We start from the raw sequence: 25,290 nt of genomic DNA, 5'->3' as shown, positions 1-25,290 counted from the left end.
TGTAACCTAACTGTCCCCTGGGTTCACGCTTACTGGCACTTCTTTGTGGCTCCTGGCCTTTCCCCACTCGGTGTGCACGGAGTAGGTCACGGGGGTGTAGACAGGACGTGCGACGGTTAAAGTAAGAATTAAAGCAATCAGTACTGTCGAAAAAGAAATTAACTAAGCAGCCGTGCACACATTGTCCGTATGGCACAGGTGTCTTTAAATAAAATTACCAGTTACTTCGCCAAGCTTGAAGTCAAAGAAATGGCTAAAACGACACCGCGAGGAAAGGGCACATGGGTACAATGTGTGAAGCCTATTTCTAGTGTCCCTCACCGTGATATTATTGCTGGAATATTGTAGTCGTGGCGTAAAAGCATGCTCACTCATCCACTCATCCAACACAATTGAATAAACTGCCACCCTGTGAATCTAAGGGACTCTGCTAACACATGTAAATATACCTCAACACATGTAAAGATACCAAGGACGAACAGCCCTATTTGATCAGGTGTGAAATTCTATGCGGTGGTATTGTATTTTTTTTCATAGCCATAGACGGACGACGCGTACTTATTAATCATTAAATATACCTGTGGATGTAAATGGTTTCAGATTTTAGAAGGGTGTTGTAATGTTATGTGTTGAATGGATAATCGTTCACGTACATTCAACAGTGTGAAACAAGTGTAACGTATTGTTATACACCCGACTACAGCTACCTGCAACACAGATTTGTGATGGGTTCGTGTTCCTTCTCGCGACATTAAAGCAGATACTATTGTCATAAGGATCTATGTTTTTCATAACCCTTCACCACTTTAGAAGAAAACATTATTCGGATGTTGTGCAAGTACACGAACAGAGGTATGGGTATATTTCATTGTGGCTGTTTTTGTCAACGGTTTTAGCTTACCTGACTGAAAATCAAGTGAGTTTATGTCATGTCCTACTTGTCCACCGCCGTCTGTGAATATTTCCCGAGGAAACCACTGGACCATTGAAGCTGTACTACACATGCTTGCCCCACGAATGAATCTAGTGTTCAAGAGGAACGAATCCTATTTCAATTTGTTCGCCATGACTAAAGCATTTTCGTTCAAAGGGTAGCGGAGGGTAGGGGCTCGATACCCGACCGCATCATACCAAGAGACGTTAAAAGATGGTACTTGTTGCTACCCTGTCTGGCGCTTGGCATTAAGGGGCTAAAACAGGGACTGGTCGGCTCGGAGTCAGTATACTGTGTCTGAGTTATGTGTATAGGATAAAACACGTCCGAGGGTTGTTATGATATTTAAAACCCGCAGCCGAGGGATTTTCCGAGGGAAAGGGTTTTAAATATCACTAACAACCCGAGGGGGAGTGTTTTATCTAACTTATGAACCGAAAAAAGAAACTTAAAACAACATTTATCAACATTTTTATGTTTTGAACATACTTTCCATGAACATTAGGAAACGGGCATAAAATATCTGTTGCTGGCATACGGATCTTGGAAAGGACATCCTAAAAACATTAGGATTGATCAGCGCCTCTGTAGCCTTGTAGAACACTCACTACGCTACAAATACGAAGGTTGCATGTTCGATACTCGGGAATATAAACAATATTTGTCATTTGATTTTACATTTCATTACATATTACAATCTGAACCGAACTTGTATAAATAAAATACCCAGAACATTATATAAAATCCATCGGATATTATAACACATTATATATATATATAGCAAATATGACTTGAATATCCTATAAAATCCCAGGGACATTACAGCGTCCCTGTTTATGAGATTTAACCCGACCAGAGAACAATAGGATGACGTCACTGGAGGTTTATAAATTCATGTGGCATGGTATGTGGTGTGCCAGCACTACACACTCACACACACACCCACAAAAATCAACAAGCATGCACGTCGCTTATTAGTGCCATAATTTTGAACGCGACGTTAAACCTCATTCCTCCTCACCTCAAAATGTAACGTGAGTTGGTATATTTCTTAGAGCTCCGTAGACTGAGGTACCACATACGCATTTGGCACATGTTGATGTTGTTACCCTGTTATGCCATTTGGCATTCACATGCACCAATGTATCTAGATTTACTGCATTTACCGCTCATAAATTGTGTCTCATTCTACATTCTACAATTGAATGATTTGAACCTTACGTGTATTGCAGGAACGAATTGTTCACCTCATCTATGGGGTAGTCTAGTAGTTAAAGCATTCACTCTTAATGACGAAGGCCCGGGTTCAATTCCCCACTTGAGTGCATTGTGAGAGGACCATTTCTGGTTTCCCCTATTTTGATATTGCTGGAATAATTCTAAAATTTGCAAAACCATACTCACTCACACATTCACGCATCGCTTTTTAAATGATTTTTCAGATGCAGTATCGAGGCATTCCTAAAGTGTCTTTGGCAATCATGGTGCTTCTTCTATATACCGTGGAAGGACTGCAAGCTCAACCCAAATCAAATATAAGTATGGATCGAATCATCCACATGTATTGTCATCTGTCTGTTTCATAAAACGCCTTAATAAAGCCTTATTATGTAGGTCTAGTGAAGAAATAAACGACGAGTAGGAGTTGGTTATCGTACAATAAAACACTGCAGGGGCTGCGCTTCTCGTGGTTTATTCTCCCTTCAGTGTTTTATTGTACGATACACAACGACCACGAGTCGTTTATTTCTTATATGAGATATCAACATTATGTACAGTTTCTTTGATGATGATTGTAAAATGTACAAGCTTTAAAATTATTTACCCGTATTTAAATAATGATGAAACCCTATATAGATTCCGACCTCGGTAATGTCGGACAAGTCCATTTTATGCACAGGTGGGTATTTCCCGCATATTCTCACAATCCTCACGTGGATTACCTGTACGTTTTCTCCCAATACCGAGTGTCACATGATCTCTCCCGGTTTTGGATCCGATCGTTCGGCCATCGCGTTTATCTGCGTTGCCCAGTTACATCAATGAGGAACAACTCACTAGACACTCCCCTCTAAAACATAACATCGTCAAACATATGACGTCATCAAGTTACGAGCGCATGTTCGAATCTCCAGAAATGACGTCATGATAGAACAATGTTTTATCGTGAAATAAACCACGCTTCGTTCTTCATTGTTCTTTGCGATTTATCGCGTAGCTTACTTACATACCTGTGGGTGAGAAACCCATTTGAGATAACTGGTATCAAACATATGTGTGAGATCGAATTGGAGGCCTGTAATTGGCTACTTCATGTTGATGACCTGAGGTGAGATGATGTCGGACTACTTTTCTGATTGTAAGTCATTGATAAATTGCTCGTGCTTCAGCCGAATGTTCACCTACACCTTAATAAACCACGGGACCGTGTAATAATTGATAATAATAATAATAATAATAATAATAATAATAATAATAATAATAATAATAATAATAATAAACAAACTCGTCCTCGTCTGCGAGTTTGTTATTATTATCAGTTACATTATCTGCTGTTATGTCAACGTTATCATTTTTTAGAATGTAATGCACCCCCTGGATGCCACAGCGACACATATGTCCCTCACTTTGAAGTCGAATAAAATTCAAAATACATCACGCAAATTAATACACTTCGCAGTTTTGAATTCACTCTTCTGTTTATCATTGGCTGTCAATTTTGGCAAAGCAAAATTACTGAAAGTGACTTCTTAAAATTAGGTACATTGTAAATCTAGCCAAATCACAATTCACGGCGTTATTTATCGTGTGTTTAGAAATCTAAATATTGGATATTTACTTGAATAATTAAAGTAGAAAAATAGCATATTAGTGATCACGAATATCAAATCACTAATGATAATTCCGAAACGTCGATGATAAGCCTAGTATCGTTTAGAATGTTTTGGAAAATACGCATTCACGAACGTTGAAGTGTACGTTCCGCTATATTGGATTGTGTTTACAAAATGCCGGTTATGAGGCGCATTTTCGATCAGGTATATTTCAAACTCAGATGCTATACATGCATCCCTGAATTCCTCATATATTTTAGAAACAAATGACACCAATGCAATTATCTAGATGAAATCATGCGAAAGAAATTAGGTGTGGAAACGAACACTGCTCGGAAAACTGTACTTGCTGAAATGTAAACAAAGCAAAATATTAAGATTTTACACTGTGTTGCATGTTTGGAGGTACTTTCGTCTAATTGTTGCTTGCATTGGCTCGATCACGCGTTTGAGAATATTCACGGGAAGAGTATCGTTGCTCTGATAATGGAATTCCAAATATAAACATTACCATGATGTGGTAAATTCACTAGAAACCGTACAAGTATGACGCCATGACTGACGCTTAATCACGCACAACGACGACGGTAGTTGTCTGCATATCTGACTAATTCTCTTTGTTTCATTTAAAAAAAATGGTAAAAAATTAACAGTATGCAGATTATCAGAATGTTTCTGATTACTTACGTGACACATTTATTTACATACGATCCCTCAATCAACGAAAATCCTCCTCTGGAAATCCCGCGTACTGTTGTCAGTGTACACACCATTTTGCAAAAGTCAGTCACCGGTAGTGATGTCATTACCGGAAATAATTTTTTAATTTGAAGTTTACACGATATACGGCTTTTCCAGTGGACGAGAGGTAGGTCACATGACCGCGAAATTGACGTTCATAAGTGTATGAACGACACAATTTGACGTTCATACGTTTTTCACGAGACCGTGTTCTTAAAAAGACGTAAACACTGACGGACTACTTCCACATTCCTGGGGAAACCCCTGGGAATTCCCTAACACGAAAACATACATTAGCGTTCTTTCTGATCATTTAGAACCTTTATTCTTGGTCTCAGCGTTTCAGTATACATTGAGAAATGTCAGAAAGCGTGACTGCATGATTGTTCACGAATATGCTCGCTACGGCCTATCCTAATGAACAAACGAAGAAATGCACATCTAAACTATCGTCGTATCGACTCGATTCGTGTCTAGGCTGACACTGACCGTCTCCAGCAATCTATGAATTTACCTCAGTGTCTGTTTGTCGCATCTTTATTCACCTTTCAATGATTGGCCAGTTGATCAATGATGACTAACACATGTAACCGCCACAGGTTCATTAACAACTTCGGAAATCTCTCTCGTCACATTTATCGTGTCGGCTATTTTGACGTCTTGTACTTGATGTAAATGTATTACGACGCGCTGTCATTGTGACTGACTTACTGGGGTAGTTCTTTACAGAACTTCCTCATAACTTGCTCTGCGTAAGATGTTTCTGAAGAGCAAGTTGTACATCCATACGCTCATGTCACCTCTCTGTCAGTGTAAACATGAAGTCACACGTACTTAATAAAATTGTGTTTAAATCTTGGCTGCCATCCTTTGATGTAAGAAATTGTGATACATTTTTTTCACTTTGTGTGAGTTCATTGGAGTATGAACCTTCATAGAGTGAGGGCCAACTTTTAACTTTTAACTCGGCATCCAGCGTGTTCTTTGTTTTGTTGTTGTCTAGTTTGCATTATCATCATCACCTTGATAATCCACAGATATGGCGGAAACCTTTTTGTGTAGGGTCACATTATGTATGAGTAGTAAGCAGTACTTAGGATGACATCACTTATGATAGTGGTGATATGTATTAATGCGCCACTGCGATCATGAGAATATACAAAATGCATCGACCCGATGCTAAAAAGGTGCGATTTTAGGGTGTGTAAGAAACAGATTACTATACTCTTGCCTGTCAGATACCATTGATCTCACAACTCGTTGTTACAAAACACATCTTTACTCGTGTAGTAATCTCTATATCTTATATAATTGTTTTATAGTCATGTTCAATTTCGTTTCATTCCTTTTGGTAATAAATGTACATGTTGAGTATAATGACGGGAATATTGATGTCTTAAATGTGTTGTCAGTAGCTGAGAAGTATTCATAAAATCATTTCAAAATGATACAGAAAACAATTTAACATTATACATGTATATTGGTTCAAAACTGGGCCCTAGGATTTTGTATCTAGATTAGATACTTTTTTCGGCTTAAGCTGAAAACTCAGATATATGTTCTATTTATAAAATAAGCCAGAAGAAAAACAACTTGCATCAATGTAATGTTTAAACAGTCTGAAGCATAGTTATCTTTTTTCAAGAAATTTCGGGGACAGATATTTTCCACAAGAACCACTGTAGAAGCTGGGGCAAACTGGATGGCTATCCGGGAAGGCAATCCGTTATAGGATGTCATCCAGAAGTTCAATGTGTCTGGGAAATCGTCAGACTATGATAGTGTAGTCATAAAAACATATGACAGCGTTGACGTCACGGACTCCGACGGTGAGTTGGCTTGGAATAAACTGGCAAAAGCTAAGATCAAATCAGTAAGCGTCTTCAGGAGAATTCGAGACCAAAAGACAGATGACATGTCCCTTCGCACATGCCTTGATATCGGAAACTGGCATTCTAAAACGCCAGTGGAAAAAGCTGTGGACATTTTTGACTTCGACTATAAATATGGAATTAGCCCTGACGTTACTTCGTGTTATTTTAGGGGCATTTCAGACCGAGTCGATAGCAGTTTCTATGTCCGTGATGACAGAGGGTATGAGTTCATACTTAAGAAATACGTGGAGAACGTACTTCAAGAGAACGACCAACGTATTCGTCTGAACGAAACCGTTAAAACGATCAACTACACTGACACCAATGTGTCTGTAACTACCGCAAGCGGGAAGATCTTCACGGCTGACTTCGTGATTGTTACTTTCAGTATCGGAGTATTGAAGAGCGGTTCTGTGACTTTCATTCCTCCACTACCTGACTGGAAGATGGACAACCTGTTCCGAATCAGACTGGAGAACTACGTCAGCGTGTACCTTAAGTTTCCTGAGACATCGGCAAGATTCTGGGATAACACTGAATTCATCCTCTACGCAGACAAAAAACGTGGCGTGTATCCTGTTTGGCAGAACTTGGAAGCTGAAGGACTGTTCCCGGTTGGAACCAACATTCTCCAGATGGTGACCCAGGGAGAAGAGGAGAACAGGATAAGTCAACTCACTGACAGTGATGTTAAGGACGAGGTGATGGCGATATTGCGGAGAGTCTACGGTAATGTAGCCGAACCTGAGGATGTTTTCATTCCGGACTTGAAGAACAATCCATTGTACAAGGGATGCTTCTGCAACATGGAAACAGGAACTCTTAGTCCCAAAGTATTTGATGCTATAAGAGCACCAGTCGGGAGGATCTACTTCGCTGGGGAAGCGTTTAGTTGGAATGTGTCTTGTTATGTTACTGGTGCTGTTGAAAGCGGAATCCACACGGCTACTAAGGTAACTGAATGTTCGAAAGGAACGTGCGAGGTTTATGATCCGAGAGAGCCAGGTCCGAGTACCGAGTCCCCGACGGTTGCAGCATGTCCATCGGGTGGGTTTCGACAGGACGGAGACATAAGAAGAATGGCCGTGCTTGTGGGCATCGTGGTGCTTATTGTTTCATGTACATAGTAACTGTAGGATGGGTGGATACAGGTGGACTGAAGACGTTCACATACCATCAATCTACCATATGGAAACAGCTATCATCCAACATATATATTCTGAATACTTGTTGTGAATGACTTAGTTGATATTTCGAATGCATGTTAGTATTATATGCAGAACCGCAAAAGACGCGTCACCCAAAGTAACATTGCATGAAAAGTTGTCATTTGAATATTTGGGTATTTTTTGTCAAAGTTTCTAAAATTTAACATTATCTTGTCCGGAATTGCTACCACATGCCACTATTGACAAGAAATCAGCGACGCCAAGTCCTTGGACGATTGCAAGCTGCATAAATCGCCCGGCAAGAAGCCAATGCATTTCAAATCCACGTGAGGACCATATACAGACTCCAGCAACGGTACGAGACCACCAACACTACAGATGACCGACCATGTAGTGGAAGACCAAAGGTCACCACCCGACGTCAGGATCGTCAGATTGTGCGACAGCATCTTCAAGATCGCTTTGTTACGACCGCGGAAACTGCTCGAGAGACCATGGGGACACACCAGCGACACATTAGTGAGGACACTGTCCGTCGATGATTGACGAACAGACACCTCCACTGTCACAGGCCACACCGAGGACCGATTCTGACACTACGTCATCGCCGGGACCGTTTGCAGTGGGCAACACAGCACCAGCATTGGCGCCACCAGCAGTGGAGAAGAGTCCTCTTCTCAGATGAGAGTCGTTACTGTACCTCAATAGCAGATGGGAGAGAGAGAGAGAGAGAGAGAGTCTGGCGACGCCGTGGGGAACGTTATTCGGATGCTTGTGCTGTTGAGAGAGACTCGTTGTGTTGTCCGAGCATCATTGTGTGGGGTGGAATTAGTCTTGCACAGAGGGTCGGCACTGTGGTCTTCCCGAACATCGGTCCAGGGAGAGGCAATGGTGTCACAGCAGCTCGCCACATTGATCAAGTCTTGAGGCCACACGCCATACATCATTTGGCAAGTCGCCGCAACCACGACTTTAGCATGATAACGCCCGTGCCCACACTGCGAGAGCAACAAGAGACTTCCTCCAGCAGAATGGCATCAGAACCATGCAGTGGCCTGCCCTCAGCCCCGATTTAAATCCCATTGAGCACATGTGGGACGAGATTCAAAGACGGTTGAATGACGTCCGACCAAGGCCGACAACTGCAGCTGAACTCCGTCAGGCGTTCCTTAGAGTGTGGGCTCAAGTGCCTATGCCTTCATTATCCTCATCCATTCCAGGTATCGACGTTGCACGACAGTCATCAATGCACATGGCGGACACACGAAATACTAACTTATGATGCCATTTTCTCAGGGACTAGTGATGTGTTTCACTTTAAAAACATTTGACACTTTAATTTCAACCTTGATGATCAGTTTTGCCAAGTTTCAGCTTTTTAATATGTCTCAAAGTATGTTTACAGTGTTTGGACAAATAAGGTTTCTCATATATCTATCCATGGTGACGTTTCTTTTGCGGTTGAGTATATTATATTAGGTTTAGATGCAGTGCACACTGGCTTTACATGGTAGAAACTAGTAGAAAACTTAACATCCCTCGCGTAGGAAAATTTTGCAAACTATGTCAATTTGGCCGAGTCTCATTTCCTGCTAGTGTGCCCTGCATATGCATATACTCACCTACGCCATCTCTATATTCCTTCGAAATATTATCTACAAATATCCCTAAGTTTAATATTCTTGTATCTACAACTAACACAAAGCTCATTATTAATATCGCTAAATATCTGTATCACAGTAAAGAAGTAAGAACACGTATTTTATCATTGTGACTTTTGCCATAAATATGACATACATTTTGTACAAAGGGCCTGTAGCCTGTATAGTACTGAATAAAGAATTCAACATATGAATGGTATCAAAAGTGTTCACAAAATAGAGATCGCTGATGCTGCGTTTTACAATATTCGTATAAATGCGGTGATCGAGGTGTTTGTTTGTTGTTTTAACGCCGCACTCAGCAATATTCTAGATATATGACGGCGGTTTGTAAATAATCGAGTCTGGACCTGACAATCCAGTGATTGACATCATCAGCATCGATCAACGCAATCGGGACACGATGACATGCATCAACCAAGTCAGCGAGTCTGACCACCCCATCCCGTTAGTCGCCTCTTACGACAAGCATAGTCACCTCTTACGGCAAGCATTGGTTGCTGAAGACCTATTCTTACCCCGATCTTCACGGGTCTAATTAGAGGTGAGGTGAAATGGGGTTTAACGTCGCGTCCAAGATTATTTCTCATATATACATGCATGTACGTGTGTGTGTTTGTGTGGCTGCTTGTACTAGTCCGGACTGATGACGATTTATAGTGCTAGATAGATACCATGCCGCAGTTTAACATGAATATCCCACTCAGACACAGTATACTGACTCCGAGCCGACCAGTCCCCTTAATGCCGAGCGCCAGACTGGGTAACAACAAGTACCATCTTTTAACGTCTCTTGGTATGACGCGGCCGGGGATCGAACCCCGGACCTTCCGCTGTCCGGGCGGACGCTCTACCACTAGACCACTTAGGCGGTCGGGTCTAATTAGAGTTGTGCAATATTTATCTATATATTTATATCTTTACCTATATCTATATCTATATCAGAGTCTATTACAGTGCACTCATGTCCAGTTTTTGTCACAGTTGAAAGTAATGAATAAGGAACGAGCTCTGATCTTGAATTCATTAATCAGTGTTGGAAACAGGCAGAAAAGTTGGTGTTTCCGACGCACTCTATCCCCGGAGGGTAACGAAGGTGTCAAGCGCTGAGACGGAGGTTGGAGTACACCCAAGGGAGATAACTCTAAGCAAGGTAACTATCAAATCTTACCGTTATACGACCTCTACAATCGGAAACAAAGTTACAACATCAACTGCTCCAAAATACCGTATGTTATCAATCATGCACGGAGTACATGGATAAGGGTTGTTCTATATTCTATATTCCATATGCATATCTTACAGATACAGATACCGGATGTTATATATTGAGAGTCTCTGAGACGTTGGTATTAAGTTTCCGTGAGGAAAGGTGGCAGGAGAACATTGATCTTCAGTCACATGCGTTAGTCGCAAACTCAGATCAGTGCAACATTCTATGTAGCTGAAAACCTTCTTCTTAATCACAAGATGTCCATTCTCCACAGTTGGTTCGGTCCACGAGTCAATGACCCGGGTTAGATTCCCACATGGGTACAATGTGTGAAACCCATTTCGTGTGCCCCTCACTCTGAATATTGCTGAAAGTGGCGTAAAACCATGATCACTCACTCATTAACCACAATGTAATTAACTGCCACACCTTGAATTGACACATGTAACGAGGCCAAGAACAAACAACCCGGGCCGTTTATGCAGGTGTGGAGGACATTTCCGAATTTGACGCATCAGTGACAAAAATGATGTCTGATGCTATTCCTTATTTTGACTAGTATCATACGGTCCCGTGTATTTTTTCAGGTGAAGCCCCAGCATGTGTTTGTGACAGATGTCACTGGTGGGGCAGGACAAGCTCATCTTTTCGCGAACACCTGGGTGGGTTGTCGCTTTTATAAACAGTTATATTATATTTTTCTATTGCCACACCGGGAATGACGTACACTTCTTTCCCACCAGTAATAAAATGTCAACAGGACACTGACATTGTGTCACGTGACAGACACTTTATACAAATGGAAAAGAAGTTAAGATTCATAGTATGAAACGAAGTTATGCTCACGATACACGACACATTATGCTCTTACACCGGGCTATATACCAATGAACTAAGGTGGGTCTTCACTCTTTCCAGTTACATATACGCATGATTTAAATGTCGATTCTTGACTTTTATTTGGTCAGAACAGATGGGCTTCATTAGCTTTGCCTGTGAGTGTAAACGGTTTCAAATTTTATTTGGGCGTTGTATTGCTATGTGAATGGTATTTGGTGAAAGGATACTCGTCTGTGTACACACATCAGCGTGAAACAGACTACAGCTACGTGCACCACTATTTTGTATAATAGTTTATGTGTTCCTTCTTAGATATGAAAGCAGATACAGGATCTATGTAATTCCAGAACCCTTCACCGCTTTAGAAGTAAAGGGTCATGGATACCACCCACTTGAATGTCTTAGCCATCAACACCTCACTGATCCATCGACCTACAAGCAGCTCAAGAAAGACCTTACCAACAGCCAACAGAAAGAGCAGAAGACATTACACAATCAACTTCGTGACAACAAAGTCGGCCCCACTCAAAAAGCTCATCGTCCCTCACCCAAAGCAACCCTATGCCCGTATTACCATAAGAAGTCACCAAGACCGTGTCAAAGCCTATATCCTAGTCTGTTTCAGAGACACTGTCCACTACAATACAGACAAGTAGCTAGCCCGCCTCCTTGCACCTTTTTGAAAGACTGTGAAAACATTTGTGTCGGATTCATTTGAATTTGCAAGAAGATCCACGACATCCCTCAACCAGTTATGATGTTGTCGACCTGTGCGCCAATGTACCCCGTGACGAGAACACGTTTTCATGTAATCCACCAATCCCTAGACAGCTCTTAAGAATTTTAACTTATGTCACCCGCATTGTGTACAGTAGACTGCGGTTATAACGAACTCATGATCATGGGGACTACTAATTTGAGTACGTTATAACCGTAGTTCGTTATAAGCATGTATACAGCAGAATTACACAAAAAGTCGGTACCAAAAAGTAAGTTCGTTATATCCGTCAGTTCGTTATAAGCGTGTTCGTTATAACCGTAGTTTACTGTATATAACATGCTTCTCCACTCTGTTGTTACAAAACCACAATCTACTCAACTGTATAAACACTACCTCATACCTGTATATATGCTTGGCAACACTACTCTGTACATCACTTGCTTGATAACGGTGCCAGAACCTACCCCGAAAAGTCGTTCCTAATTGTAATAAGCAAGTTGTTCATCCATATACATGTATGACGATATAAAGCTGTTTCGGAAAAAAATAAACATTATCCTAAATGAACGAGTGACGAAATTTCTAGATGCAAATAATATCCTTCGGCAGCAGTCGGGATTTAGGAAACAATTTCAAGCTGCGGATAATATATTCGTTATCCACTTATTAATGCATATTTTGAAACTATCCCCTCCCCCCAAAAAACAACAAAACAATAACAAAAAAAACCAACACACTTTATTGTGCGTGCATAGATTTTACAAGGGCGTTTTATATTGTCTGGAGAGTAGGACTGTTGTCGAAAATGCAAAACGGGAATTGAGGGACGTTTTCTAACTCTAATACGTACAGTAATATTAAACCAATGGTACAATCAAAAAATGCAGAATCGGAGTATTTCCCTTTTAATCAGATGTCAGACAGGGCGAAAATCTATCACCGCTACTGTTTTCAATATTTTAAAATGATTTTGAACCGTATTTAACAAAACAAGGATGCGAAGGGATTTTATTTCATCGTATATAAGGAAGTGATATCACAGTATGGTTACACATTTTAGTATTACTATGTGCAGACGATACAGTCCTATTTAGCGATACCCCCACCTGGGTTACACAAATCATTATATTCCTTTATTTACTGGAGTTTGTTGATAGTTATACATATTTAGGTATAAATCTTCACAGAATTAGAAATTTTGTGTTTCGTATGAAATCACTAACTGCAAATGCGACAAAAGCAACGTATTGCCTAATTTAAAAGGGCACGAAATGTATTATACTGTCTACTGAATACGTTTGACGTGATGGTAGTGCCAATCTACTGTTCCGAAATATGGGGGTTTGAAAATTTAGAAATAATTTGAAAAAATGAAATCGAGATTTTAAAATAAATAATAACTGGTCTGAGGAACTTAACACCCAGTTTTATGGTTTAAGGGGAACTTGGCAGGGAAGCCCTCAAAATTAAAGTATTTGAAAGCCCCACAAAGGTATCTCATATTTTATTACATACAAGATTAAGATGTAAATGCAAAATCGTTTAAATGAATAGCAGCAGTAAAAAAATACTAAATGATATCTGACTGTATTCATAAACCCATCTGTTTGCTCAACGTCATTCTCAAAGAATTGTTATCTGGCTAACCATGTGTAGGGAGATGCAGCAGTTTCGACGGGCAGCATATGCCGAAACTACGATGCACACATATTTTGTTTTTTGTTTCTTGTTTAACGCTGCAATCTACGCACTTGCATCAACCAAGTCTGCGAGACTTACCGCCCGAACCGTTTCGCCTCTTTCGACAAGCATGGTCGCCTTTCACGGGTTGTTGAACGTCACGGCTGAATGCGCACATATACCTCAATGAGAACCGCATTGATTTAAACCGTATTTAATTTCCATTAATGTTCAGATTTTACATTACATAACGTTACAAAATGGAAAAAGGATTAGCATATAGTCCAAAAAGGCCTATATTAATGCTTCTCCTAATATTGTACATCATACATGTAGATTGTAATGAAGTCTACCTCACTTTTTGCTAGTTTGTTTTCATACGACACAGGGGGTCGTCGTCCTGCGAATGAACCCAGAGCGTTCCCCCAAAGATCTCTTTCATTATCCTTTTGCCTTTTGTCCATGGCTGACTGAACGATCGCATGGTTTACTCGCGATAAAGCCCGGGAGGTTGTTCGCCTTGAAATCAAAGATGGCCTCGCACATTGAACAATGTTTGACTAGATCTACCATTCAAAAGCTTCATTGCCGTTTTAATATATTTTGAACCCTGAAAATCCGCTTGTGCCTGTCGTAAGAGGCTACTAAACGGGATCGGGTGGTCAGGCTCGCTAACTTGGTTGATGCAATCGTATCCCATAAATCGTTCACTGGATTGTCTTGTCCATACTCGATTCTTTACAGACGGCCGTGTTGCTGAGTACGGCGGAAAACAACAAACAACAAATGTTTTCAATATTAAAAATATACGTTTTGTACATCAAAGAATGAACCCATCAATATTGTGATGAAGTAAACGTGTGACCCTTTCACATTTGTGGATGAAATGATACATATGTGAACCTATAACACTTGTGGATGGGGCTGTTTTGACCCCCGGCGACACCAGATGGGATGTTGTGTCGTGAGAGCGGGTAAGCGCGATCGCCGGCCATCATGAACACGCCTCTGTGAATATCATTCGTCAGGTTCATCTTGAAGTGAGGGTTACCAAACCTATAGGATATGTCGCAGGGTGAGGCTTCTAGTTGTTCCAGGCAAGTATATTGTATTTGAAGGATTGAGCGTCGTTACTTGATTGGCTATTACGTAATATATTACTAGTAATGGAGTAAGATTAAATAAAGGTTTGTTTTTTTCAATCAAGGAATGTAAGTGAAATAAGACAGTTTGACAATATAGAATAGATAATTAATAGTAGATAAAAGAAAAATTGTTGCGCGAACTCCTTGTAACTGTAATACTTCCAACCACAGATGGGTAGATTGGTAGTTACTGATACTGAAAATATGTGTAATAACCTTGACCCTATCCCAAATAACTGTACACATTCTGGGGCAAATGTTGTCAACCAGGTACTTGATGACTTGAACTTTTCAGATTTACTGATTAACTGTGCCCCTACTGCATATAATCTTGACAAATGTTCTGACGTAAATGTATTAGTTTATTCAGATGAAAACACAAATCATACTCACAATGTATCTGATAGTACGAATACCACAGGTCACACTTTGTCCACAAATAATCCTGAGAAAGACACTGAGGTAAATGTACTTAGCAAGGCAAATGAAACCACAGATGGTGTTCACAATGTCTATGATACAATGGACTCTGTAAATATTTGGAATAACCATGTTTCCTCAGATAAGGAAAACAATTCTGCTGATGTAAATATTGTCTCTCAACACACACTAACACAGACGCACAGAGATATCCTGAATTATCATACCTGTACCCCAGGTACTTTTAGCGCAGTCCAGGAAGCACATATTTCATGTAAACCAAATGGCCAACACACTCGTACTTAATAATGTGAAGGCTGTAATCATTGTTCTGAGTTGGCTAGTAATTGTGATATTGATACCAATGTTGTTGCGCATGACGTTGTTGTTGATGAAGATGGCGATGATGAATATACTGATGATGATGGTGGTGATGTTGATGATAATGATGACTGTACTGATATGTATGTATGTGGCCCCAGAAAGCGCCTAGAATACAAGGACTTTCTTTATCTAATAGCTAAAAGAGACATAATTGGATTTCAAGAAACAAAAACAAACAGTTTGGATGAGCTACATATACCTGAAATACTCCCTTTCTTCAAAATAAGGTGGGCAGTGTAAGGCATTCAGGAGGTTTTGGTGCGGCATATAAAACTATATATATATAGATTATAAATCCGTAACTCAAGAAAAATGTGATTACATTTTTTGGACTGAAGTATGTAAAACTCTATCCAATTTTGATCAGGATCTTTACTTAGGAACTGTTTATATCCCACCCGATAGATCAAAGTATATGACAGATGATACGTTTCATGAAATTGATAAATCAATAATGTGTGGTGCAATCCCTGAAACGTGCCAGACGGGTATTATAAAATCTATCCTTAAATATAAAGGTGATCCACTTGATCCAAACTCGTATAGACCTACATTGTATCTTATGCTTACTTACTGTTATACTGTTAGTCGCCATTACTAAGGCATTTTTCTTATATATGTAATGTGAAGTGGCGTATGTGCAGGCGTCTAAAGTTCCGCATACGTTGATATGGGCGTATGTTGATTTTGTTACCCTGGTATGACGTTTGATCTTCACCTAAATATCTAGATTTACTGCATTTACTGCACACAGACTGTGTCTTTCCTTTGTGTCGTGCTGAACATTTGTGCCACCATACGAGTATAAGTAATTTCGGGTAGCAGGTGAAATCTAACAATGGCCGTTTTTTCGAAAAGCTCGACACCATCAATTAACTACCTTATGAGGTTTGGTCTATGTCGAAATTGTAAAAGCAAAAAGAATAACAACCGCACGTATACAATTTGGTTATTCTACAATTCAATGATTTGTACCTTACGTGAATTGCAGGAACGAATTGTTCACTTAATCATTCACTGGGGTAGTCCATTAGTTACAGCATTCGCTCTTCATGATGATGGCCTGGGTTCAATTTGTCCACGTGGGTGCATTGTGAGAAGCCCGTCTTGATGGTGCTAAAATTGACAAAACCACATTCACCCATGCGTTCATTAAGTGAGTGAGTGATTGAGTGAGTATGGTTTTACGTCCCTTTTAGCAAAACTCCAGCAATATGACGGCAGGGGACATTCAAATAGGGAGTGAGTGAACGAGTATAGTTTTAGTGACAATTTAACATTATATATTAGTATAAAACTGGGCCCTTGAATTTTGTATCGAGATTAGACACTTTTTCGCCCTTAGCTACAAAACCAGGCATATTTTCTGTTTATAAAATGAGCCTGAAGAAAAACATCTTGTAACAAACTAATGATTTAACAATTCTGCTTGTAGAGTAGGTCTTCAGCAACCCATGCTTGCCGTAAAAGGCGACTAACGGGATCGGGTGATCAGGCTCGCTGTCTCAGTTAATGCATGTGATCGTATCCCAAATGCGTGGATCGATCCTCATGATGTCAATCACTGGATTATTTACAGACCGCCGTCATATAGATGGAATATTACTGAGTGCAGCGTTAAACAACAAACAAACAAACAAACAAACAGTGAGTACGCATCAACCAAGTCAGCGAGCCTGACCACCCGATGATCCCGTTAGTCGCCTCTTTCGGCAAGCATGGGTTGCTGAAGACCTATTCTACCCCGGAGTTATACAACGAACAAAATGTTTGTATTTTTAATATTCAACTATAAATGCATGGATTGAAAATTGATATTTATGAACTTCATTGATGAATTCAGGAATGGTATGATACGGTAATTGAATTTAGATATATTTTCTTGTCAGAGCTCCTGTATGAAGACAGATGATATATTTGAAAATAAAGACCATTTGATATTATTATTTGACATTCAAGAGTAAATTGATGTCTTATATATAGAGGATTCATCACTAGTGTTTTTTGATATGGGAAATATCAACCGATTAACGGACGAGTTTGTCATTTTGGGCCTTACGTCGCGACAATCACCAGGATTCTCACCGGACCTATTCTTTTCTTGTCTCATGGACAGTTCAAGATATTCGTGATCGTCTCCTTTAACATGTAATGTGATGTACCCCCCAACACATTTTGTAGTGATCATTGACACCTCTTAACACGAAATGGATTGTGTTGTAGAGCCATAGACAGTATTTTATGCTCATTGGATAACTGATTCCAATGGATCCGGACTGCCACAGGGACTCGATCTCTTCATCACCATTCGGGTCGGCTCTCCTTGGTTAGTTGACACGCCCTTATTTCTTTAGTTCAATTTTTCTCTCCTTTAATACTTCCCGTGATGGTGAAAAATCTATCGATGACGTGAGTGAATAGTCGTACCCACTTCGTTTAAGTGATCTCCCGATGCAGCTTAAAAACCCTTAAGACTGTTTGGTTCATAATTGTCGCATCAAATTCAATTCGGTTTGCAATCTATATAAGTTATGCATACAGCTTCTTCTTATGTAATCGAGCTGTATCCATTTACAATGTACAACTACCGATCAATAGGTCGAGCGTCCCCAGGAGCGTGACGCACCCGACCACTTTCGCAACTTTCAATTTGATTTAACGTAAAAGGATAAGCGTTGTGAAATTAGGTCATTTTAAACTATCTTGACAGATATCTAGCCTCTCTTGGGATGGTCCGGCTGTGCCATCAGTGTCCCCTTCAAGCATGAACCGCTGTGAGGAGATCGCGGTTGTCTTTTCTTATTCCGGTGGTGACCTTGCCCTTCGTTCAAAGCTGTCACTGACATGCAAGCAGGCTTGTTTTTGTTGGTCTTCAGTAGAGGGTTGTACAGTTAACATGCACGTCTTTGGCGAACACTCTGATTTCGCTCTTCCAAAATGGTACGGACATGAATTCTGATAGATCAAGGAAACCGAACCATTTTGATTGCACAGCCGGGACCCCGGCAGTGCGAGTGACCGACTGTTCGTCCGATATTCAAAGCGGGGCGCTAATGTGATTTTTCAAATTTTCTTATAGATCTAGGTGTCCTGCGTACTAACAGCATGGCGCTTGAATTACCCTAAGTTGAAGAAATTCTTCCAAAAGGATCTTGAGCGTCGGTGCTGTTATGTATTCAAACACAAATGCAGGCCAATGTTGTTAATACGTATGCATAGAAATGTCAACAACGTCCATATTTGGGCATATATCAATATTCATGCACAACCAGACTTTGGCAACCGGTTTCAGTTTGGTCTGTCAACGAACGAAAGTTTAGTAAAAATGGTATCTAACGAGAATCAGTGTAGTATTATCTATAAATGAGTTTATATTATTTACTTCGATGATGGATACCGCATCAATACACATGGAAGAACAGTCAAAGCAGTCATCTAAGTTGACACATGTGTTTCTCATATACCGTCGAAAAACAAATCCACAATTTCAAGCCAAGGTTGAAGTCAAGGATATGACTAAAACGGCGACGTTAAACCTCATTTTTCCTCACCTTAAAATGTAATGTGAATTAGTATCTCAGGGTCCCGTAGAGTGAGGTACTGCATACGTATACATGTGTACGTAGGCACAGGGGCGGTGGGGTAGTTTAGGGGTTAAAGCTTTCGCCATAATATTGCTGAAAAATTGCTAAAAGCGGCGTAAAACTATACCCACTCTCTTAGGCAAAAGTTGATGTTGTTACCCTTTTGTACCATTTGACATTTACATGCACCAATGTATCTAGATTTACTATTAGCCTGAATTTATTAAAGAAAACAAAAACTCCTTGCAACAATGTACTTTTTGTGGCAGGCAAAATCTTCTTTTTTCAACAGCCTGAACCATACATTTGTTTGTGCAAAATGTTTCGGGGACAATATATCTTTTTCCCTAATTATGTTGATGCGTCAGGCCAAACACCCGGGTTTGGTTCCCCACATGGGTACAATGTGTGAAGCCTATTTCTAGTGTCCCTCACCGTAATATTGCTGGATTATTGTTGTCGTGGCGTAAAACCATGCTCACTCCTCCACTCATCCAACACAATTGAATAAACTGCCACCCTGTGAATCTAAGGGACTCTGCTAACACATGTAAATATACCTTAACACATGTAAAGATACAGCCCTATTTAAACAGGTGTGAAATTCTATGCGGTGGTATTGTATTTTTTTCATAGCCATAGAGCGAACGACGCGTACTGCTTTCCCAAATGTAAAAATGTAATGGGTATTCCAACTCGTATCTGTGTCGGAAGGTCAAGGCAGAAACTTAATACAAACTCAACAGAGGTTAAGAGTCACGAGACATCAGGCATTGTGCACCTGGGCTCCTCCCGACGAACAAGGTGGGTATTTACACTTTGCAGTTTTGCAGTCACATCAAACGAGTTTATTAATCATTAGATATACCTGTGAATGTAAATGGTTTCTGATTTTAGTAGGGTGTTGTAATGTTATGTGTTGAAGAATGGATACTCATTCACGTTCATTCAACAGTGTGAAACAAGCGTGACGTATTGTTATACACCCGACTACAGCTACCTTCAACACAGATTTGTGATGGGTTTGTGTTCCTTCTCTCCATATTAAAGCAGATACTATGGTCATAAGGATCTATGTTTTTCATAACCCTTCACCACTTTAGAAGAAAACATCATTCGGATGTTGTGCAAGTACACGAACAGAGGTATGGGTATATTTCATTGTGGTTGTTTTTGTCAACGGCTTTAGCTTACCTGACTGAATATAAAGTGAGTTAATGTCATGACCTACTTGTCCAGCGCCGGCTGTGAATATTGTCCCGAGGAAACCACTGGACCATTGAAGCTGTAACTACAGTCCGTTTGACTCCAAATGAGAACGATGAATTGCAAAATAACTCGAAATCCAGAAAAGTGTATAAAACATCAATACGGTACTTGACCATGAATACCCTGTACCCAACAAAATCTGAATTTTGCTTATTTGAAGACTCATGACGGATGAAGTTCTTTAAGAAACTATCATGTAATTTTGTATAGAAATGTGTACATGACACGTAGGGGGGACAAACCGTGGAAGGCACAGCCCAAGCACGCATGTACTGCACGTTCTGCGACATTAAAGCAGATACTATTGTCATAAGGATCTATGTTTTTCATAACCCTTCACCACTTTAGAAGAAAACATTATTCGGATGTTGTGCAAGTACACGAACAGAGGTATGGGTATATTTCATTGTGGTTGTTTTTGTCACCTGACTGAAAATGAAGTGGGTTTATATCATGACCTACTTTTCTAGCGCCGTTTGTGAATATTTTTCCGAGGAAACCACTGGACCATTGAAGGTGTACTACACATGCTTGCCCCACGAATGAATCTAGCGCTCGGCATTAAGGGGCTAAAACAAGGACTGGTCGGCTCGGAGTCAGTATACTGTGTCTGGGTTATGTGTTCATGTTAAGCTGCGGCATTGCTACCAACAAACATACACGTGCATGTACGTCGCTGTATTAGTGCCATAATTTTGAACGCGACGTTAAACCTCATTCCTCCTCACCTCAAAATGTAACGTGAGTTGGTATATTTCTTAGAGCTCCGTAGACTGAGGTACCACATACGCATTTGGCACATGTTGATGTTGTTACCCTGTTATGCCATTTGGCATTCACATGCACCAGTGTATCTAGATTTACTGCATTTACCGCACATAAATTGTGTCTCATTCTACATTCTACACGTGAATGATTTGAACCTTACGTGTATTGCAGGAACGAATTGTTCACCTCATCTATGGGGTAGTCTAGTAGTTAAAGCATTCACTCTTCATGGCGAAGGCCCGGGTTCAATTCCCCACATGAGTGCATTGTGAGAGGACCATTTCTGGTATCCCCTATTTTGATATTGCTGGAATAATTCTAAAATTTGCAAAACAATACTCACTCACACATTCACGCATCGCTTTTTAAATCATTTTTTTCAGATGCAGTATCGAGGCATTCCTAAAGTGTCTTTGGCAATCATGGTGCTTCTTCTATATACCGTGGAAGGACTGCAAGCTCAACCCGAATCAAATATAAGTATGCATCGAATCATACATGTATTATCATCTGTCTGTTTCATAAAACGCCTTAATAAAGCCTTATGATGTAGGTCTAGTGAAGAAATAAACGACGAGTAGGAGTTGGTTATCTTACAATAAAACACTGCAGGGGCTGCGCTTCTCGTGGTTTATTCTCCCTTCAGTGTTTTATTGTACGATACACAACGACCACGAGTCGTTTATTTCTTATATGAGATATCAACATTATGTACAGTTTCTTTGATGATGATAGTAAAATGTATAAGCTTTACAATTATTTACCCGTATTTAAATAATGATGAAACCCTATATAGATTCCGACCTCGGTAGTGTCGGACAAGTCCATTTTATGCACAGGTGGGTATTTCCCGCATATTCTCACAATCCTCACGTGGATTACCTGTACGTTTTCTCCCAATACCGAGTGTCACATGATCTCTCCCGGTTTTGGATCCGATCGTTCGGCCATCGCGTTTATCTGCGTTGCCCAGTTACATCAATGAGGAACAACTCACTAGACACTCCCCTCTAAAAAATAACGTCGTCAAACATATGACGTCATCAAGTTACGAGCGCATGTTCGAATCTCCAGAAATGACGTCATGATAGAACAATGTTTTATCGTGAAATAAACCACGCTTCGTTCTTCATTGTTCTTTGCGATTTATCGCGTAGCTATCTTATATTGTCCTATAGTCATGTTCAGTTTCGTTTCATTCCTTTTGGTCATAAATGTACATGTTGAGTACAATAATGGGAATATTGATGTCTTACATTTGTAGTCAGTAGCTGACAAGCATTCATACAATCATTTCAAAATGATACAGAAAGCAATTTAACATTGTACATGTATATTAGTTCAAAACTAGGCCCTAGGATTTTGTATCTAGATTAGATACTTTTTTCGGCTTTAGTTGCAAAATCAGATATATGTTCTATTTATAAAATGAGCCAGAAGAAAAACAACTTGCAACAATGTAATGTTTAAACAGCCTGAAGCATAATTATGTTTTCAAGAAGTTTCGGGGACAGATATTTTCCACCAGATTAAGAAATAACCGGTCCCTTATTAGAAAATATGATGATGTGGCTGGAATAGTGCTCTCACTCATTCAACTCTGCATCCTGCATATTTCAGAACACAGTAAAGTTTTGATTCTTGGAGCCGGGGCGTCAGGTTTGGCAGCTGCAAAGACTCTAAGTGAAAACAACATCAACGACTTCATCCTCTTGGAAGGCTCGGACAGAATCGGTGGCAGAGTCATGTCCATTAAATTTGGGGGAACCACTGTAGAAGCTGGGGCAAACTGGATGGCTATCCGGGAAGGCAATCCGTTATGGGATGTCATCCAGAAGTTCAATGTGTCTGGGAAATCGTCAGACTATGATAGTGTAGTCATAAAAACATATGACGGCGTTGACGTCACGGCCTCTGAGGGTGAGTTGGCTTGGGATAAACTGGCAAAAGCTAAGATCAAATCAGTAAGCGTCTTCCGGAAAATTCGAGACCAAAAGACAGATGACATGTCCCTTCGCACATGCCTTGATATCGGAAACTGGCATCCTAAAACGCCAGTGGAAAAAACTGTGGAAATTTTGGACTTCGACTTTGAATATGGAATAAGCCCTGACGCTACTTCGTGTTATTTTAGGGGCATTTCAGACCGAGTTGATAACAGTTTCTATGTCCGTGATGACAGAGGGTATGAGTTCATACTTAAGAAATACGTGGAGAACGTACTTCAAGAGAACGACCAACGTATTCGTCTGAACGAAACCGTTAAAACGATCAACTACACTGACACCAACGCGTCTGTAACTACCGCAAGCGGGAAGATCTTCACGGCTGACTTCGTGATTGTTACTTTCAGTATCGGAGTATTGAAAAGCGGTTCTGTGACTTTCATTCCTCCACTACCTGACTGGAAGATGGACAACCTGTTCCGAATCAGACTGGAGAACTACGTCAGCGTGTACCTTAAGTTTCCTGAGACATCGGCAAGATTCTGGGATAACACTGAATACATCCTCTACGCAGACAAAACACGTGGCGTGTATCCTGTTTGGCAGAACTTAGAAGCTGAAGGACTGTTCCCGGTTAGAACCAACATTCTCCAGATGGTGACCCAGGGAGAAGAGGCGAACAGAATAAGTCAGCTCACTGACAGTGATGTTAAGGACGAGGTGATGGCGATATTGCGGAGAGTCTACGGTAATGTAGCCGAACCTGAGGATGTTTTCATTCCGGACTGGAAGAACAATCCATTGTACAAGGGATGCTTCTGCAACATGGAAACAGGAACTCTTAGTCCCAAAGTATTTGATGCTATAAGAGCACCAGTCGGGAGGATCTACTTCGCTGGGGAAGCGTTTGGTTGGAATGTGTCTTGTTATGTTACTGGTGCTGTTGAAAGCGGAATCCACACGGCTACTAAGGTAACTGAATGTTCGAAAGGAACGTGCGAGGTTTATGATCCGAGAGAGCCAGGTCCGAGTACCGAGTCCCCGACGGTTGCAGCATGTCCATCGGGTGGGTTTCGACAGGACGGAGACATAAGAAGAATGGCCGTGCTTGTGGGCATCGTGGTGCTTATTGTTTCATGTACATAGTAACTGTAGGATGGGTGGATACAGGTGGACTGAAGACGTTCACATACCATCATTCTACCATATGGAAACAGCTATCATCCAACATATATATTCTGAATACTTGTTGTGAATGACTTAGTTGATATTTCGAATGCATGTTAGTATTATATGCTGAACCGCAAAAGAAACGTCACCCCAAGTAACATTGCATGAAAAGTTGTCATTTGAATATTTAGGTATTTTTTGTCAAAGTTTCTAAAATTTAACATTTTCTCGTCCGGAATTGTTACCACATGCCACTATTGACAAGAAATCAGCGACGCCAAGTCCTTGGACGATTGCAAGCTGCATAAATCGCCCGGCAAGAAGCCAATGCATTTCAAATCCACGTGAGGACCATATACAGACTCCAGCAACGGTACGAGACCACCAACACTACAGATGACCGACCATGTAGTGGAAGACCAAAGGTCACCACCCGACGTCAGGATCGTCAGATTGTGCGACAGCATCTTCAAGATCGCTTTGTTATGACCGCGGAAACTGCTCGAGAGACCATGGGGACACACCAGCGACACATTAGTGAGGACACTGTCCGTCGATGATTGACGAACAGACACCTCCACTGTCACAGGCCACACCCAGGACCGATTCTGACACTACGTCAATCGCCGGGACCGTTTGCAGTGGGCAACACAGCACCAGCATTGGCGCCACCAGCAGTGGAGAAGAGTCCTCTTCTCAGATGAGAGTCGTTACTGTATCTCAATAGCAGATGGGAGAGAGAGGGAGAGTCTGGCGACGCCGTGGGGAACGTTATTCGGATGCTTGTGCTGTTGAGAGAGACTCGTTGTGTTGTCCGAGCATCATTGTGTGGGGTGGAATTAGTCTTGCACAGAGGGTCGGCACTGTGGTCTTCCAGAACATCGGTCCAGGGAGAGGCAATGGTGTCACAGCAGCTCGCCACATTGATCAAGTCTTG

The 25,290-nt window shown here is 40.8% G+C and overlaps 2 protein-coding genes across 3 annotated transcripts; both read left to right on the top strand.

Annotated features, from left to right (window-relative positions):
• Window positions 1-6,424: 6,424 nt before the first annotated feature.
• Window positions 6,425-7,665, top strand: LOC125381859 (polyamine oxidase 1-like). The gene has a single exon (XM_048399179.1). The coding sequence runs from the start codon at window positions 6,425-6,427 to the stop codon at window positions 7,508-7,510; it is 1,086 nt and encodes a 361-aa protein (XP_048255136.1). The 3' UTR covers window positions 7,511-7,665.
• A 12,219-nt stretch (window positions 7,666-19,884) lies between these two features.
• LOC124128584 (polyamine oxidase 7-like) lies at window positions 19,885-25,290 on the top strand. 2 transcript variants are annotated; one of them, XM_046492023.2, is made up of 3 exons: window positions 19,885-20,004; window positions 21,621-21,717; window positions 22,858-25,290. In XM_046492023.2, the coding sequence occupies exons 2-3, from the start codon at window positions 21,621-21,623 to the stop codon at window positions 24,327-24,329; spliced, it is 1,569 nt and encodes a 522-aa protein (XP_046347979.1). In that variant the 5' UTR covers window positions 19,885-20,004; the 3' UTR covers window positions 24,330-25,290. The 2 variants fall into 2 exon arrangements, with proteins under 2 accessions (XP_046347979.1, XP_046347978.1); XM_046492022.2 differs by lacking the exon at window positions 19,885-20,004 and adding an exon at window positions 20,754-20,859.

Source organism: Haliotis rufescens, unplaced genomic scaffold (genome assembly GCF_023055435.1).
Source record: "Haliotis rufescens isolate VD_foot unplaced genomic scaffold, xgHalRufe1.0.p SCAF_2, whole genome shotgun sequence".
Lineage (NCBI taxonomy): Eukaryota > Metazoa > Mollusca > Gastropoda > Lepetellida > Haliotidae > Haliotis > Haliotis rufescens.
The sequence above is the reverse complement of the archived record's forward strand: the minus strand, read 5'-3'. Positions and strand labels throughout refer to the sequence as shown.

What these genes read in the sequence shown, in the direction of transcription:
- LOC125381859 (XM_048399179.1), top strand. Translation starts at nt 6,425, where the DNA reads ATGTCCCTTCGCACATGCCTTGATATCGGAAACTGGCATTCTAAAACG.
- LOC124128584 (XM_046492023.2), top strand. Translation starts at nt 21,621, where the DNA reads ATGCAGTATCGAGGCATTCCTAAAGTGTCTTTGGCAATCATGGTGCTT. An exon ending in TCAACCCGAATCAAATATAA is followed by an intron (nt 21,718 to 22,857) that starts GTATGCATCGAA and finishes TGCATATTTCAG; the next exon opens with AACACAGTAAAGTTTTGATT.